General features: G+C 41.8%; 3 protein-coding genes and 1 pseudogene across 4 annotated transcripts in view; 3 read left to right on the top strand and 1 right to left on the bottom strand.

The window, feature by feature from the left end:
* Positions 1-2,834, top strand: part of LOC105526760 (histone H4) — a 4,722-nt gene extending 1,888 nt beyond the window's left edge. For both annotated transcript variants that reach the window (XR_001004139.1, XM_011962873.1), the window contains one exon: positions 2,316-2,834. The gene's annotated coding sequence lies outside the window, so the exon portion shown is untranslated. The remainder of the gene's footprint in view (positions 1-2,315) is intronic.
* Positions 2,835-10,372: 7,538 nt separating this feature from the next.
* LOC105526759 (histone H2B type 1) lies at positions 10,373-10,856 on the bottom strand. The gene has a single exon (XM_011962872.1). The coding sequence runs from the start codon at positions 10,800-10,802 to the stop codon at positions 10,422-10,424; it is 381 nt and encodes a 126-aa protein (XP_011818262.1). The 5' UTR covers positions 10,803-10,856; the 3' UTR covers positions 10,373-10,421.
* Positions 10,801-11,574, top strand: LOC105526836 (annotated as a pseudogene).
* A 377-nt stretch (positions 11,575-11,951) lies between these two features.
* LOC105526835 overlaps positions 11,952-16,997 on the top strand; it is a 21,435-nt gene continuing 16,389 nt past the window's right edge. The window contains exon 1 of the mRNA XM_011962923.1: positions 11,952-12,784. Within this exon, the coding sequence (XP_011818313.1) occupies positions 12,378-12,784 (407 nt within the window). The 5' untranslated portion in view covers positions 11,952-12,377. The remainder of the gene's footprint in view (positions 12,785-16,997) is intronic.

Below are 16,997 nucleotides of genomic sequence, written 5' to 3'. Positions count from 1 at the left end.
ATCTCCTGACCTCGTGATCCGCCCTCCTCGGCCTGCCGAGTAGCTGGGATTACAGGCGCCTGCCACCTCGCCCGGCTAGTATTTTGTATTTTTAGTAGAGACGGGGTTTCACGAGTTAGCCAGGATGGTCTTAATCTCCTGACCTCGTGATCCACCCGTCTCGGCCTCCCAATGGTGTCATTTTACTTGGTTTCTATACTCCGTCCTGAGCAGAAGTTACTTTTGTATACTTAGTTGAAATCAGGTTTATATTCTTGTCAGGAACAGTTTATATGTACATACTGGTGCACCACATCAGAGACACATGCCTGGTTTATCTACGTTGAAGATAATAGGACAATTGCTGGTTTAGGATGATAGTTACATTGTAAAATCAGATTTTTCCTCTTTGTGGTCAGCAAGCAAATTGTAGGGTTGTAAGTTTGAAATTGGGAAAATCCATGGAGTTACTTTGAGTGTCATCTTTTTCAAAGATACGGACTTGTGCATTAATATGAGAAGAACGATGTTATCAGAGCTAAGGCACTGGTTTGTATGAGGACATAAATTTAACAACAACAAAAATTGAGCACATAACATATGCCAGGTACTGTTAATGACTCTGAGAATTATAGGAGTGAATGACAGTGAACCAAACAGTATTTTCTGTATGCATGGAGTCTATTGGGTGTGCGTACACACATAAAGCAAGTAAAACTATCAGATGGTGCTAAGTGCTATCAGCGAAACAGGCTAAAGAGGGAGGAGGTGATGTTTAATTATTTTTTTGAGATAGAGTCTTGCTCTGTTGCCCAGGCTGCAGTGCAGTGGTGCGATCTCGGCACATTCCACCTACACCTTGCTTGGGTTCAAGCAATTCTAGTGTTTCAGTCTCCCGAGTAGCTGGGATTACAAGCATGCGCCACCACACCCAGCTAATTTTTGTATTTTTAGTACATATTTGGTTAGACTGGTCCTGAACTCCTGCTTCATGTGATCCGCCTGCCTTGGCCTCCCAAAGTGCTGGGATTACAGGTGTGAGTCACCGCACCCAGTTGAGAAGGTGATCATTTTAAATGATAGGGTCAAGGAAAGCTTTACTGATAAAGCGATAGTTGGAGAAATAAAGACTAGAGAATATTCCAAATAGAAGACCAAGTAGCAAAGCCTGGAGATAGCAGAGTTATTGTGGCTGGGCAAAAGGGCAGAAGAGGTGCAGAGGAATGGAGATGAGGTCTGAAAGGCAAATGGAGGCGAGCTGTTCCTATATGGCCTTGTATGTAGGCCGGTGTAACTACTTTGGTTTTATTCCTAGTGAGGTGGGAGCCACTCAGGGTTTTGAGCAGAGGACTGAGATGATCTGATTTATATTTTAAAATGAGCTGTCTGGATGCCTAATGAAGAATAAACTGTGATGGAGCCTGGATAGGAGCAGAGATCAGTTAGTAGGGTACTAAAAAAAAGGAGTTGAGATGGCAGTGGCTTGCTCTGTGTATTTGGTGGTAGAGGCTGTGAAAAGTTGTTGGATTCTTTATTTTGAAAGAAGGTTGATAGTTCGTTTCTGAGCCACTGAATGTGTAGAGTATGAGAGAAAGAAAATTTATGGATGATTCCAGTTATTTCATTGACAGCAACTGAAATGGAGGTATCAGTTGCTAAAAACGGGGAAGAATACTCAAGGAACGAATTTTGGGAAGAATTCCATATCTTAGTTTTGGACATCCAGAGACAGTGTGAGATGCTTATTACACATATCTAAGAGGAAGATATACGAAGGTAAGCAGTTTGATACACAAATCTGGAGTTCAGAAAAGAGGTCTTGGCTGGAAACATAATGAGAATTTTTACTCCTATGAGAGTAAAAAAGCCAGAAGGTGAAATGACATCTCTTAGGAAAAGAGGGTTGATAATGAAGATAAGCAGTGCAAGGACTGAGCCCTGGGTTAGAGAAGTAAGGAATGTGTTGCTTTGTACGTACAACATCTGGATTCCTAACTTGCAGTTTGACAAGTGCTTTCTTTAGTAATTGTCTGTTTCTGTAATTTTTGGAACACACAGAAAAAGTTATCCCTATTTTACAAATGTGGAAAAATGCCCTTGGTAATAAGGGTATGCAATAATATTGCAATTTTCATTCAAATAACCTGTTAAAGTTAGAACCATGAAGGGGTTACTTTGGAGACCTAGTGATAGATACTCATACCTTTTTCAAAATGTGCCCACTTTCCCATATATATTGTGCTTGCAATTCCAGGAGTTCTCAGGCCTCCTGAAACATATTTGTGGAACTCAGCTTGACAGCTCTATATTTGATGCAGCCTTTTTTCTTCCCTTAGTTCTGTGGCTCCTGATGGATCTGAGAAGATGGACGTGGAGGATGAAAATCTGTCTGATTATTTTGAACTGATGTTTGTTGCTATGGAGATGCTGCCCGTATGTTCATGTTGTGGATGTTAAGTCAGTAGCCCACAGCCTTGTATTCCATACTCAGGAGACCCTGCTACTTGACATCTCAACTTGAAAGTCCAATAAATATGCACTTCAAACTTAAATAAGCTTCAATTTCTTTCATTATCTCTGCAAAACAGCTTCTCCCATCATCTTGAAATTAGTGAACGGCATTTTACTGTTTTAGTTGGAGTCATTTATGTCGTTTCCTTTCACATCCTACATAACAATCCATCAGTAAGTTCTATGAGCTCTTTGAAAACAGAATCCAACTGTTTCTCATTCCCGCTTCTGGTCAAACCACTGCCAACGCTCACCTTTATTGTCGTAGCACCCTCATTGCCTAGTTCTGTCCCACAGATTTCCAGTAAAGGGTGAGTAAAATCAGGTCACTCTTCTGCTGAAAATCCTCCAATGGCTCTCGTTTCACAAAGGAAAACCCAAAGTCCTTTCAGTACCTTGCAAGTTCCCACTCCGGCTGTTGTTATCTCTTTGGCCTCAAATCCCACTACTTCTCCTTTCCTTCCTTGCCAAGCTCCACTAGCCTCTCGAACTTGCTGGAAGTATGTATCTCTTTCAGGGACTATATACTGACAGTTCCCTTTGGGCAACTCAGCTTCTAGATTTAAGTGTTGCTGCCTCACTTCTTTCAAGTGACACCTGTGTTGTGACCCCACTGGCATTATAATCCTCCCTTCCCCACGGCCTTCCCACTATATTTTTCCCTGCTACTAATGATGCTGCAGTCTATTTGGAGAGTGAAAACATATACTTATGAAAAGGAAAGCAGGAATGGAATATTATATGGAATGTCAGATGGGTGTAATTCAAGTCAGTATCTGAAGTGATAGTTCGAAGTGATAGTTCCTGGCTTGGTGCCAGATTTTGGAGGCCTGTTAGGCCAATGACACGAATGTGAACTTTATTCTGGACAGCAGGGAACCATACAAAATCTCCCCTCCCTGCTTTGGTTCTGATTATGTCACAATTCTACCATCTTTCACAAAACTAGTTCTTACACTGAGCATATTAGACTCAAATTATATGTTTATCTTAAGAAATACCTAGATGAATATAAATAAAATGAATATAAATCTAAATTAATTTACAGTTGATAAAATGAAATACCTTAGTATACATGTTAGGTTATGGCCTTCTGGCAGAAAAGGAAGGAATTTCAAGAACTGTCCTTTACACGGCAAGTCTTGTATATTAGCAGTGATTTTTGTAAAGTGCCTGGTCTTTTGAGCATCTACAGACTTTTGGAGTGTAAGGGGAGATTGCCTTTTTTATAACCAAATTTCTAATACAAGCAATATTTATGGAGGTTCTGTTTTTATGGAAGGCGAGATGACTTTTCCATGAATACATTTGTTCATTGTTGTTTCTTTATTTGCTTCAAAATTTATAATTCTAGATACATATAAAAGAATGTAGGCCGGGTGCAGTGGCTCACCCCTGTAATCCCAGCACTTTGGGAGGCCAAGGTGGGCCGATCACGAGGTCAGGAGATGGAGACCATGGTGAAACCCCGTCTCTACAAAAAATACAAAACACTATTAGCTGGGTGCGGTGGCGGGCGCCTGTAGTTCCAGCTACTGGGGAGGCTGAGGCAGGAGAATGGCGTGAACCTGGGAGGCGGAGCTTGCAGCGAGCTGAGATCGCGCCACTGCACTCCAGCCTGGGTGACAGAGCGAGACTCCCGTCTCAAAAAAAAAAAAAAAGGCCAGGTGCTGTAGTGCATGCCTGTATTGCTAGAACTCTCGGAGGCTGAGGCAGGTGGATCACCTGAGGTCAGGAGTTCGAGACGAGACCAGCTTGGCCAACATAGTGAAACCCTATGTCTACCAAAAATACAAAAATTAGCTGGGCATGGTGGTGCGTGCTTGTAGTCCCAGGTACTCTGGAGGCTGAGGTAGGAGAATTGCTTGAACCCAGGAAGAGGAGGTTGCAGTGAACCGAGATTGCAACTACACTCCAGCCTGGGTGGCAGAGCAAGTATCCGTCTGAAAAAAAAAAAAAAGTATTAAATCCATATACAGGTTATAAAGGATAATATAATGACCATGCTTGAACCCAGTTGCCAACCAGGTATAACAAATATTACAAATAACATCTCTCTCATCTCTCCTCCTCCCACTACTTCCCCTGGAGGTAACCATTGCCTTGCAATGTTGCTTTCTTGGCATTAAAATTCCTTATGCTTTTCTGGTCTTTACAGTAATATTGCAAGTTTTGCTTGACTTTCCCATTTGATCCTCTTTGAGGTCACTAGTGCATTATTTTATAAACAAGAACATAGACTAACATGGATTATTAAGTGGTTCACTAATCTTACTCTATTCTTTCCTTTAGTGCTAGGATACTTTTCTCTTGCGTTGTTTTTCAATTTCCTTAGTAAGGAATTGAATCTTAAAATTATCTTATTCATTTTTTATATACCAAACCTAGAATAATACTGTGTACACAGTTGGTATTCAATAATTATTTGTTCAATTAATTATTTTTTTCCTGCAAATATGGAGGCAGTAGAAAAAAGAAAAAAATTACTTTTATTTTTCTTAACACAGGACGGGGAAACTTGGAAGAGGAAAGGGCTTAATGGAGAACTTCTTTTTTCTTAACCACACTATTGGGAGTTTTAGAAACAGCCAGATAGACAAAGTTCTCTCCAGAGGAGCTGATCCTTTCATCCCAAAGAATGCAACAGAATTGTTAACATTTTGGCATTGAGCCTTCTAGTCAGTTTTTTATCCTGTAACTATACTACACATGTATATGATATATTAATATAAATCAGAATATATGATTTGGCACCTTTCCCAAAGTACTATCCTTCAAGCATATTTTATGTTTTTTTTTTGACATTAGTTTTAACAGCTGCACAGTATTTCATTATGCATAAACTTTTTTTTTTTGTCTTTTTTCTTCTTTTAAGACGGTGTCTCTCTCTGTCGCTCAGGCTGGAGTGCCGTAACGGGATCATGGCTCGCTGCAACCTCTGCCTCCCAGGCTAAAGCGATCCTCCTACCTCAGTCTCCTGAGTAGCTGGGACTATAGGTGCACACCACCACACCAGAGTAATTTTTGTATTTTCTGTAGAGATGCAGTTTAACCATATTGCCCAGGCTGTCTCAAACTCTTGGGCTCAAGTGATCTACCTACCTCGGCCTCCCAAAGTGCTGAGATTATTGGCATGAGCTACTGTGCCGGGCCTGATAAAACCTATTTTTAGTGAAACTCCTACTCTTCAACATTTATATTTCCAATTTTTAACCATGATAAACAAAAATATGATGTTAAAATAGAATCAAGAGAACAGGAATTTGTATATTATTAAATATATGATGAAAATGAATGGTGGTAATCTAGGATGAGGACCAAATTTCAAACTTGGATAAGCAGAGCTGTGAGGATAATGAGGCCAGGCTTGGTCCTGCTGGGTTTCAGCCACCTGTGGAATACTTAGTTCATATAGTATTTGGAAGACTAATTACTGCACTTCTTGTTATGGACTGATTTACCCTCTTCCCTGCTGCATATGTTGAAGTCCTTGAAAATATGACTGCATTTAGAGTTAGGATTGTTAAAGATACAAAATGAAGTTATTGAGGTGGGTCTGAATCCAATCTGACTGGTGTCCTTATAAGTAAAGAAGACTGGACACACACACGGAGAAAAGATAACGTGAAGACACAGGGAGAAGACAGTTATCGACACACCATGGAGAGAGACCTCAGAAGAAATCGACCCTGCTCACAGGGTTAATCTTAAGAGTTGTAGCCTCCAGAATTGTGAAAAAATAAATGTTGAAGTCACCCAATCTGGTACTTTGTTATGGCAGTCCTAGCAAAGGAATACGCATCTCAAACATTTTCATTCTGGGATTATTTTTCTCTGTATTTTTTCAATGTTATGTCTGCTTCTCTATCCTAGAAAAACAGACATACAGAACACAGATGCCCGCCCACACCTACTGTGTGCTGTAGGGAAGAAAACAGCTTTCCCTTCTATTCATCTGAAATTCAGTGGCTGGGGCCCTGTAACGAAAGACAGATTAACGAGAGAAAAGCATATACATTTGATGCGGTTTGGATCTGTGTTCCCACCCAAATCTCACGTTCAGTTGCAATCCCCAGTGTTGGAGGTGGGGTCTGGTGGGAGGTCATTGGACCACAGAGGTGGTTTCTCAAGGTTTAACACCACCCCCTTGGAGCTGTTGGGATAGTGAGTTTTGTCACCTGGTTGTTTAAAAGTATGGTACCTCCACCTTCTCTCCCCCTTGCTTCTGCACCACCACGTAAGACGCCTTGTTTCCCATTTGCCTTCTGTCATGAGTAAAAGCTCCCTGAGGCCCTCCCCAGAAGCAGAAGCTGCTATGCTTCCTGTATAGCCTGCGGTTTTATGAGTCAATTAAACCTCTTCTCTTTATAATTACCCAGTCTCAGTTATTTCTTTATAACAGTGTGAGAGTGGACTAATGCAACATTTATTTAATATAAATTTCACATGACATGGGAGCCTTCATAAGGAAATGAAGACCTGGAGAAGGGGTAAACCTGAGTATTTTTACACTAGGTTTGATGAAGAGTGGAGAGTCATGCAGAAATATAATAGGACAAAAAGAAGACTGTGAGCTAAGGTTGAAACAGAAACCTAGCAAGGTCTTTTTGTTCAGATTTCTCTCAGACCCTGCAGGACTTATATGAAGGTCCTATGACCTGCTTCGGGGAGAAGAGTTGGGAAAAGTCAGAGAGACCGTACTGCCCATGATGCTTCTCAAATTCTTTCACCTTAAAATATTCAGTATGTTAAGGGGCTATTATTTTGGGATAGTATGTTCTGAATGCCATCAAGATATACACTGCCAAGGCTAGATGGGAGATAGTAACTTCTTGGTTCTTTTCAGAAATTATTTACTGCAGGAGTGACAAATACAGTGGTAGCAGCTACTCAAATCAGAGCCTAAAAATGATGTTACTTCTTTAGTGGTGAGGTGGTGTTCTTCAGCTTTTCAGGCCAGGAATTTACACCAATCAGTTTCCTTTGAAGAGACCTATGTCTCAAGGATACAATGGATTCAGGAAAGTGTGGCCCTCATCAGCCAGCCAATTTCCTACATTCCAATTAAAGAACATACTTATCAAGGTGCAGAAGTTCATCTAAAAACATGGCTGTGATTTGGAGGTATATGAGGGAAACCTAGTCAACAAATGGATGCAAAATAAATGTAGCAAGGTTAGCAAAGTTAATAGGAAACTTGGGAAGAAAAAAGGAGTAAAAAAGTACTAAGCAATTCTTATGTGAATTTCTAGGTTTTCTTCCTTACAACTCAACACATGTGACCATTAAATGAGGCACCCCTAGTTCTACTGAGGGCATGAGACAGTCCCTGGAAAATATGACACATGTTGCTTGAATTGGCAAGCAACTATAGGGAAATCAAACAGCCACAGGTGGTAGGATGTCTTCAAAATGCTTCAGAGGAAAGCAATGGCTTTAAAGAGGGGATTGAACTGTTCAAAGAGTATTATTTACACTGCCAGACAAAGAAGCCCTTTTCACATCAAACGCTAATTATTCCAGGCCTCAGGACTCTGGGCTTTAATTGTGGGCAGGACGAAAGGCACCTTCTCTATCATTTCAACCAGAAGCTTTAGCCACAGTTAATATTTAGGGGGTCATCCTCTGTGCAGACACGGTCATAAGTGCTTTAGCTGTGTCCTTTTATTTGTCACTCCAGCAGTGTCATGCAGTAGTTACTAATTATTATTAATGTTTGGAATAAACAGGTAAGGAAGTGCTTACAGAGGAATTAGATAAATTGCCCAAACTTAGGATTGAAACAGGCAATCAGGACTATATCACTTCCTGAGTGATATCTCTCTTAATCCATGCTTGAATATTTCATGAATATATAATTTAATTAAAATTAGCTTTGGAGAGCGAGAAATGAATGCCTTAGTTATACATGGAGCTTAGAGAATTTTTTTCACAATTTCCATTACAAATTTACTTTGAGACTAGCCTGGGCAACACAGTGGGACCCTGGCTCTACAAAAATCATAAAAACAAAATAATTAAAAAATGAAGCGGGTGTGATGGTGCGTGCCAGTAGTGCCAGCTCCTTGGGAGACAGGTGGGAACACTAGCCAGGGAGGTTGAATGCAGTGAGCGTGTGGTTGTGTCACTACACCTTAGTCTGGATAACAAAGTGAGACCCTGTCTCAAAACAAAAAATTTAAACAAAAACAAATTTTGGTCACTTAATGTTCACAGTAAGCTGCTATGTGGGTATTTGCAGATAATGACGTGTAGGTAATAAATATAAAATAAGATTTTAGAGCTCACATTTACACTGACAATGCCCATGGTTTCCCCTCCAGAATATAGTGCTCAGAAAAGTTAAACTTGCTGCCAGGTGATCTTTAGGGCCCAAAGGTCACCATTAACATTATTTTATTTTTAAAAGAAACTTTTGCTGGTGTAAGGACTTTGCTGTGCAACAAAGAATATGTGTATCTCCTGACCAGTTTTCTTTTATTAATTGAGCCTAAATTTCCTGACTCCTGTGACAGCAACTAGGCTTCTCCTTGGGATGTTCTCTAACAAATAGTGGGAAGTAATCCTTACAATCAGATAGAGTAGCTTCAAATCTCAGTTTTATTTATGTGTAAGGGGCTGGTTACTTAACCTAAATTCTTGAAGTCATCCACCTGTAAAAGAGGAGATTCCATTTCACAGCTGACTGTAGGAAAAAAAAAAAAAATCAATGAATGAATGCATTCTAAGGACTACCACACAAATGTTAATTCCTTGTAACCCTCCTCTCTTAAAATGAAATTTCAGGAAAGGAAGTAGCTGTGGACAAAGTCGTTCCAGGACACGGAGGAGGTGGTTGAGGGAGAACACAGTTCTTGGAGCCTTAAAAAGGCTTACAGATAAAGCATATGAATGTAGCACCGGGAATTTTCATTTCTTTGTTCCAACTTCAGGCTATCCTGTTGCCTGTTCTTTCTCTTAAACCTCAATATGTTCAGCTAGGAAGATGGTAGACTTCCTGATCTTGCCAAGAGGTAATATATATAGCGACGTGAAGTAATCCAATAATTATAAACTCAGTAAAATTTGTAAAGAAATTAGTGGACTTGGAAGGGGGATATGAGAATGTCTGGTAGCGATCTGCCATGGTTTAGAAATGCAACCAACAGAGGTGATTTCCTCCGTCAAATGCCGCTCTAAACATTTACAAGTTAACAACGAACTACAAGACGAATTTCGCTTTCTCAGAGCTTATTTTAGATTTCATACTACCCCAAACTTGATTTCCACCCGGCTACTCCAAGTCAAGGGCAATAGGATGTTAAAGTGAAACTAAAAGCGAAAACATAGCTTTAAGGTGGTGGTGTGCGGGGAGAAGAAAAGTGGGGATCAATCTAGAACACGATTTTTCCTTAGCTGCTGAGTGAAATGTCTCATATTAAGCTGCATACGCACTTACTCCTTGGTGGCCCTTACAATCTATAGGGGGAAAAACAACGAAGCTGGACTTTTTTTTTTTTTGACAGCAGTCTCGCTCTTATATCCCAGGTTTGAGTACAACGGCTCGATCTCGGCTCACTGCAACCTCCGCCTCCCGGGCTCAAACGATTCTTCTGACTCTGCCTCTCAAGTAGCTGGGATTAAGTCTGCCACCATTCCTGGCTAATTTTTGTATATTTTAGTGGAGACGGGATTTCACCATGTTGGCCAGGCTGGTCCCGAACTCCTGACCTCATGTGATCCGCCCTGCTCGGCCTCCAAAAGTGCTGGGATTACAGGCGTGAGCCACTGCGTCCGGCCGAACTTGGACGTTTTAGTAAACCCTTACTATCCCACGTGTTGCTTAGCCATTTTACCTTGCCAACTCTGGAAAATTACAGATCTTTAAACGACAACATGGGTGGCTCTTAAAAGAGCCTTTGGGTCGTTGGCGCTTTTACTCAGGTAACTATTTACTTGGAGCTGGTGTACTTGGTGACAGCCTTGGTGCCCTCCGACACCGCGTGTTTGGCCAGCTCCCCGGGGAGCAGCAGGCGCACGGCCGTTTGGATCTCCCTGGAAGTGATAGTCGAGCGCTTGTTGTAATGCGCCAGGCGGGAAGCCTCGCCTGCGATGCGCTCAAAAATGTCGTTGACGAAGGAGTTCATGATACCCATAGCCTTGGACGAGATGCCAGTGTCGGGGTGGACCTGCTTCAGCACCTTATACACGTACACGGAATAGCTCTCCTTGCGGCTGCGCTTGCGCTTCTTGCCGTCCTTCTTCTGAGCCTTGGTCACTGCCTTCTTCGAGCCCTTCTTCGGGGCAGGGGCTGACTTAGCTGGTTCTGGCATGTTCGCAGCAGAAGTGACACCGTCAAATGACCACAGGGAAATGCTGGCGAGCCCAAACGCCCTCTTATTTATTCCGTGCATATGCAAATGAGGTTTGCTAAGTTTCTGTTTCTGATTGGTTCTTTTAATGTCTGAATATACGACAGGCCATTTCTAAATTCCTAAATCTCATTGGCTCTCCCACAAGCTCAACCTCATAATTTGACCTTGCAACTATAATTATGTAAGTCAGAAGGTTTTTTTTTTTTTTTTAACTTTTTTTAAACACCTGCTTTTCGATTGGCTGAAATCTGTGTTCAGGAGATAGCACAGGCCACTTTACCGAATATAGATTATAGCAGTTTAGCTGGTTGCGTTTTACTAGAACCAATCACTTTCCTTCTTCTAAACAATTATTTAAATACTTCACTGCGTCTGAATGTGGAAAGCAGGGCAGCAAAGCTGGCGCCAAGGCTAAAACGCACTCTTTCAGGGCTGGTCTCCAGTTTTCTGTGGGCCGAGGGCACCGCCTGCTCCGCAAGGGCAACTACGCCGAGCGGGTCGGGGCCGGCGCGCCAGTGTACCTGGCGTCGGTGCTGGAGTACCTGACCGCCAAGATTCTGGAGTTGGCGGGCAACGCGGCCCGCGACATAAGACCTACGTCATTCCCCGACGCCTGCAGCTGGCCATCCACGACGAGAAGCTCAACAAGCTGCTAGGCAAAGTTACTATCGCGCAGGGCGGTGTCCTGCCCAATATTCAGGCCGTACTGTGGCCCTGTCTATACAAGTGACTGACTAGGCGAACAGGACTAATGAGAAAATGTCTAATATCGCAAGTAAGTGCTTTAATGTATTCGGGAAGAAACAAGTTCAATAACGTTTGCAAAACCGTGTAAAGTTTACATGGACAGGGCCACTCCATTGTTCAAGTTACCCTGCAGAAGAGGCTAGTGGGGATGGTAGCCTGGAATATCAATAGGACCCAGTGAAAAGTAAATGAGAGTCGTTGGAAAACCTAAAGTCAGTCTATCCTTTAAAAATTCTCAACCGAAGCAAAATACCATTTGGGACAAAATACAATTCCGTCAACATTTGTTGCTCACTGTTGTATGTCGGTGACTTCTTGGTTCGTGATTTCCCAGGTACACCACCCAGGAATCCTGCCTTATAATGGTCAAAGGTTTCTAGCTAGCGGCAGTTCAAGTTACTCCGGAAAACCACACAAGATAAACTTCTCAAAACGTGGTTCTCCGAATCTGGCCCTACAACACATCTACTGAATGAGAATTAGCGTCTTCCAAAGTCTTAAAGTAGTCGTTTACGGACTACAGTTTGAGAAGCGCAGAATTAGAATTTTAGGAAATTAACGCTCTTGGATCGCATACTAACAGAGAAGAGAGGATTAAAAAATGAAGTGATTCATCCAATCAGACTTTCCAGTAATTCACCAATCACATCGTTGGACTCTTCAGCCAATGGTTTTGTTGCGCGGGACTTTTGAAAATCAACAAGGCCAATTAGAATGTTTCTAAGTATATATAAGGGTAGTCGCCACTCTGCCAAGTGGCTGAGTTTTTCTTCCAGTTAATCTGAGATGGCCCGCACCAAGCAGACTGCACGCAAGTCCACCGGTGGCAAAGCACCGCGCAAGCAGCTGGCCACTAAGGCGGCTCGGAAAAGCGCGCCGGCCACCGGCGGCGTGAAGAAGCCTCACCGCTACCGTCCCGGCACCGTGGCTTTGCGCGAGATTCGCCGCTACCAGAAGTCGACTGAGCTGCTGATCCGAAAGTTGCCTTTCCAGCGCCTGGTGCGAGAAATCGCTCAGGACTTCAAGACGGATCTTCGCTTTCAGAGTTCCGCGGTGATGGCCCTGCAGGAGGCCTGCGAAGCCTACTTGGTGGGGCTCTTTGAGGACACCAATCTGTGTGCCATCCATGCTAAGCGAGTGACTATCATGCCCAAGGACATTCAGCTCGCTCGCCGCATTCGTGGGGAGAGAGCGTAAAGGTTTCTGGGTAATCTCTCCAACCCAAAGGCTCTTTTAAGAGCCGCCTACTTTCACCCGAAAATAGCTGTGATTGACTGATCGAATCTTTGAAACTGAACGTTGGTTGTAGTACTTATAGTCCTCATTTGATTGGCTAAAGTTAATGGTAAGCTTGCTATATTTGTTCCCGTGCTTTCTCTCGAACATGCCAGATTGTCAACGTCCTTTTTTTTAAATTGAAATTGAAATTTTTAATTTTTTACTGGCTATTAGGGGTTTGGTGCTTCGATTTGGTAGTGGAAGGGGCCATCTGTGTTCATGTTATACATGGTTTGTCTCAAGCGTTAGTCGCGTTGTCTACTTATACCCATTATAGAAGGGTTTTTTTTTCGTAGTATATTTGTAGTTAATCCCTTTTAAAACCTTACAGTTAGTGAGCATTGGCAGTTGAGAATAGGTACAGATGTTCTTTGTTGTTGCTTTCTCTTGTCTGAAGTAAGCTATTTCCACGATTCCCCGTTCCTCCCTACTTTTTTTTTTTTTTTTTAACAGTTCTTGGTCTTTTCTGTGAAATGATCCATTTTTAACCGATATCGATATCAGAAATTGGTGGCAGAAACCAAAGCCAGATTGGCTTCTACATTACTGGCAGCGTGGGCATTACCTGGGAACTTGTTAGAAGGTTGTTTCAATCCCCATCTAGGGCTGGAGTCAATCTGTATATACTTCAGATGATTGTCATGAACACTGATTTGGGAAGCCTAGGTTGTTGGTTTTGGTCTAATCAATAAAGGCATACTGCCTGTGAACTGTTACAAGGAGTGAGCTTTTGCAAAATGCATGTTTATGTTACAGAATGAAATATTCTATGAAATGTTCTCTAAAGCAAGTACACAGAACAATCCCCTAAAATAGTTTGATTTCTTTACAGATCAGTTTTCTCAATGTAACATTACAGTCACATGGGAAGGCTTTAGAAAAATCTTTACCTGGTGTTCAATGAGACTAATAGCAATCTGTAGAGTGGGCCCAGGGAATGGTAATTATTAAGATTCAGGTGCTTCTAACAAACAGCTGGGGCTGAGACTCCTTGCTACATAAATTTTAATATTCTCATCAGCTCTGGTTTGACTCCAGACTTAGCACAGTTTTCTAATTGAATCTGTTTCCTTGTAGTTTGCCCTCAGAGAATATACTGGTCTCTAAAGACTTGCTGGCTTGCTTGACTATCTTTCAACACCTGGCTTTTATAAGAATTTCTTAGGGCAACACTAATGTAAGTTGTTGTTTTTTTTTTTTTTTTTTCTTTTTGAGACACCAAAGTCCTTTCAGTGAAAGTATCAGGTTTTTAGGGATGTTACAAGGAGGAACACATACCATCCTGGGCTGCTTGGCATACAACCAAGACATCTGTTTGCATATAGAACCCTTCCTTTACAGATTAGCACAAGGCCCTGTTTGGGTATTCAGCAGATCCTGCTTTATGACCTTTATTAATTTAGCAACTTGTCATTTTTTTTCACATATTGCTTTTATTTTAAAAACTTATTTGACATTCCAGAATATATGGGAAAGGAGATAATAGTTTAATAAAACCTATGTTCCTCTCATCCAGCTTCAGTAAAAACATTGGCTTAAGTGTGTTTTATCTATTGATTTTTGTAAAGCAAATAATGAAACCGCCTAATGGGTTCACCTTGCCCGCTGCCTAGACAAAGCTGATTTATCTAGGCAGGGAATTGAAATAGAGAAAGTAATTCATGCAGAGCCAGCTGTACCGGAGACCCTAGTTTTATTGTTACTCAAATCAGTCTCCCCAGCATTCTGGGTGGGGGAAGTCGGTGAACCAGGAGTCCTGATTGGTTAGGTCAGAGATGTCATTACAAGGAGTCGAAGCTGTCTCCTTGGGCTGAGTCAGTTTCTGGGTGGAGGCCAGGAGGTCGGATGAGTCAGTTTACGAATCTGGGTGGTACCAGCATCAGGTCTGCAAAATATCTCAAGCACTGATCTTAGGAGCAGTTTAGGCAGGGTCAGAATCTTACAGGTTCCAGCTGCAGGACTCCTAAACTATAATGTGTGTGTGTGTTTTTTTTTTCCTTTGATACAGAGTCTCACTGTGTCGCCCAGGATGTAGACTGCAACCTCTGCCTCCCAGGTTCGAGCGATTCTCTTGTTCAGCCTCCCAAGCAGCTGGGATTACAGGTGTGTGCCACCATGCCTAGCTAATTTTTGTAGTTTTAGTAGAGACGGGGTTTTATCATATTGGCCAGATTGGTCTCGAACTCCTGACCTCAAGTGATCTGCCTGCCTTTGCCTCCCAAAATGCTGGGATTACAGGCGTGAGCCATTACGACCGGCCCCTAAACTGTAATTTCTAATCTTGTGAGTAATTACTTAGTTCTATCTACAAAGGCAGTCTAGTCCCCAGGCAAGGAGGTTTGTTTTGGGAAAGGGCTGTTATATTAGTTTTAAACTATAAACTAAGTTCCTCCCAAAGGTAGGTCAGCCTACACCCAGGAATGAACAAGGACAGCTTGAAGGTTAGAAGCAAGATGGAGTTGCTTAGGTCAGATCTCTTTGACTGTCTCAGTTACAGTTTTGCAATGGCAATTTCAATATCATTTCATCTACTTTATATATGTTATCTGCTATTTCACACCTTATTATGGGCCAGGTGTCTTGGCTCACGCCTGTAATCCCAGAACTTTGGCAGGCCAATGTGGGCGGATCACGTGAGGTTAGGAGTTCTTGACAAACTTGGCCAACTTGGTGAAACCTCATCTCTACTAAGAATATAAAAATTAGCTGGACTGGGCCTGGTGGTGCACGCCTGTAATCCCAGCTACTTGGGAGGTTGAGGTAGGAGAATCTCTTGAACTTGTGAGGTAGAGGTTGTAGTGAGCTGAGATCATGCTACTGCACTCCAGCCTGGTGACAGACCGAGACTCCATCTCAAAAATAAAAAAAAAAATTATGATGCCATCATTACTTATATAACAAATAGCATTTCTTTTTAAAAAATTTAATATGATCCATTTTGGGTGACATATTTCTTTAACATTGATTTTTATTTACTGCAAATAACACTGGTTGAGAATTTACAATGTACCAGATGCTGGTCTGTGCACTGGAAATACACCCAGAGAACAAAACACAAAATTTTTGCTCTCATGGAATTTACATTTGAGTCTGGAATAGACAGAAAATAAGCTAGATAGGTAAATATCATATGTAATATGTTAGATAGTGAGAAGAAAAAAAAAATAAAGCAAGACTAAAGAGTGTCATGGAAAGCTGTAATTTAGATAAGGCAACTAATGAAGACCCTACTAAGAAGATAATATTTCAGCAAAGAGCTGAAAGAGGTGAGGAAGAAACTTGTGTGGATGTGTTCAGGGAGAAGAGGAGGGAGACTGCTGAGGTACCATGGTGACCATGGGGAATGAGCAGGGGATAATAGGAGATGAAGGTGGAGAAAAGGCAGAATAATTTTCCCTTCAACTCCCACCCCCCACATAGGTTCTTAGTTGAAACAAACCATGTAACAAAAGACAGATTAACAAATGAAAAACAAGCAGAAGTGTATTAACATATATATTATATATACATGAATGACACCCAGGGAATGAATACACATTGAGGTGGCTTTGAATTCCAGCTTTTGTGTAGTGCCTTCCACAAAGAACAGTAAATTTTTAGAGAATTTAGAAGACGAAGGAAAAGTACTTTGAGCCTTCAGGGGTGGCAATGTTGGGGAAAGCAAACAAATAGATAAAGCGTAGTTAATAAAGCTTGCTTTAAGATTCTTCTGGTGCATCACCAGGCCCTTAAGAGTGAAAGCTCTTCTCTGTACTTCTTTTGTTCTCCCTGATAGTGTAAACCAGAAATTCACAGGTTTATTTTTGCCAAGGTTGAAGATGCATCTGGGAAAAAGAAATACAAGTTACACAAAATCTATGGCCTGTGAAGCCCAGGTGGGCAGATCACTTGAGGTCAGGAGTTCGAGACCAGTTTGACCAACATGGTGAAACTCCATTTCTACTAAAAAAAATACCAAAAAATTAGCCATACGTGCTTGCACGTGCCTGTAGTCCCAGCTTCTCTGGAGGCCGAGGCACGAGAATCGTTTGTACCTGGGAGGTGTAGGTTGCAGTGAGCCAAGATCATACCGCTGTACTCCAGCCTGGGTGACAGAGTGAGACTCTGTGTCTCAAAAAAAAAAAAAAA

This window comes from Colobus angolensis, unplaced genomic scaffold, assembly GCF_000951035.1.
Source record: "Colobus angolensis palliatus isolate OR3802 unplaced genomic scaffold, Cang.pa_1.0 Scaffold6, whole genome shotgun sequence".
In the NCBI taxonomy this organism is placed as follows: Eukaryota; Metazoa; Chordata; class Mammalia; order Primates; family Cercopithecidae; genus Colobus; species Colobus angolensis.
This window is presented reverse-complemented; position numbering and strand designations above follow the sequence as displayed.

Bases quoted from the DNA above. Each gene is read 5' to 3' on its own strand.
- LOC105526759 (XM_011962872.1), bottom strand. From the start codon at position 10,802: ATGCCAGAACCAGCTAAGTCAGCCCCTGCCCCGAAGAAGGGCTCGAAG.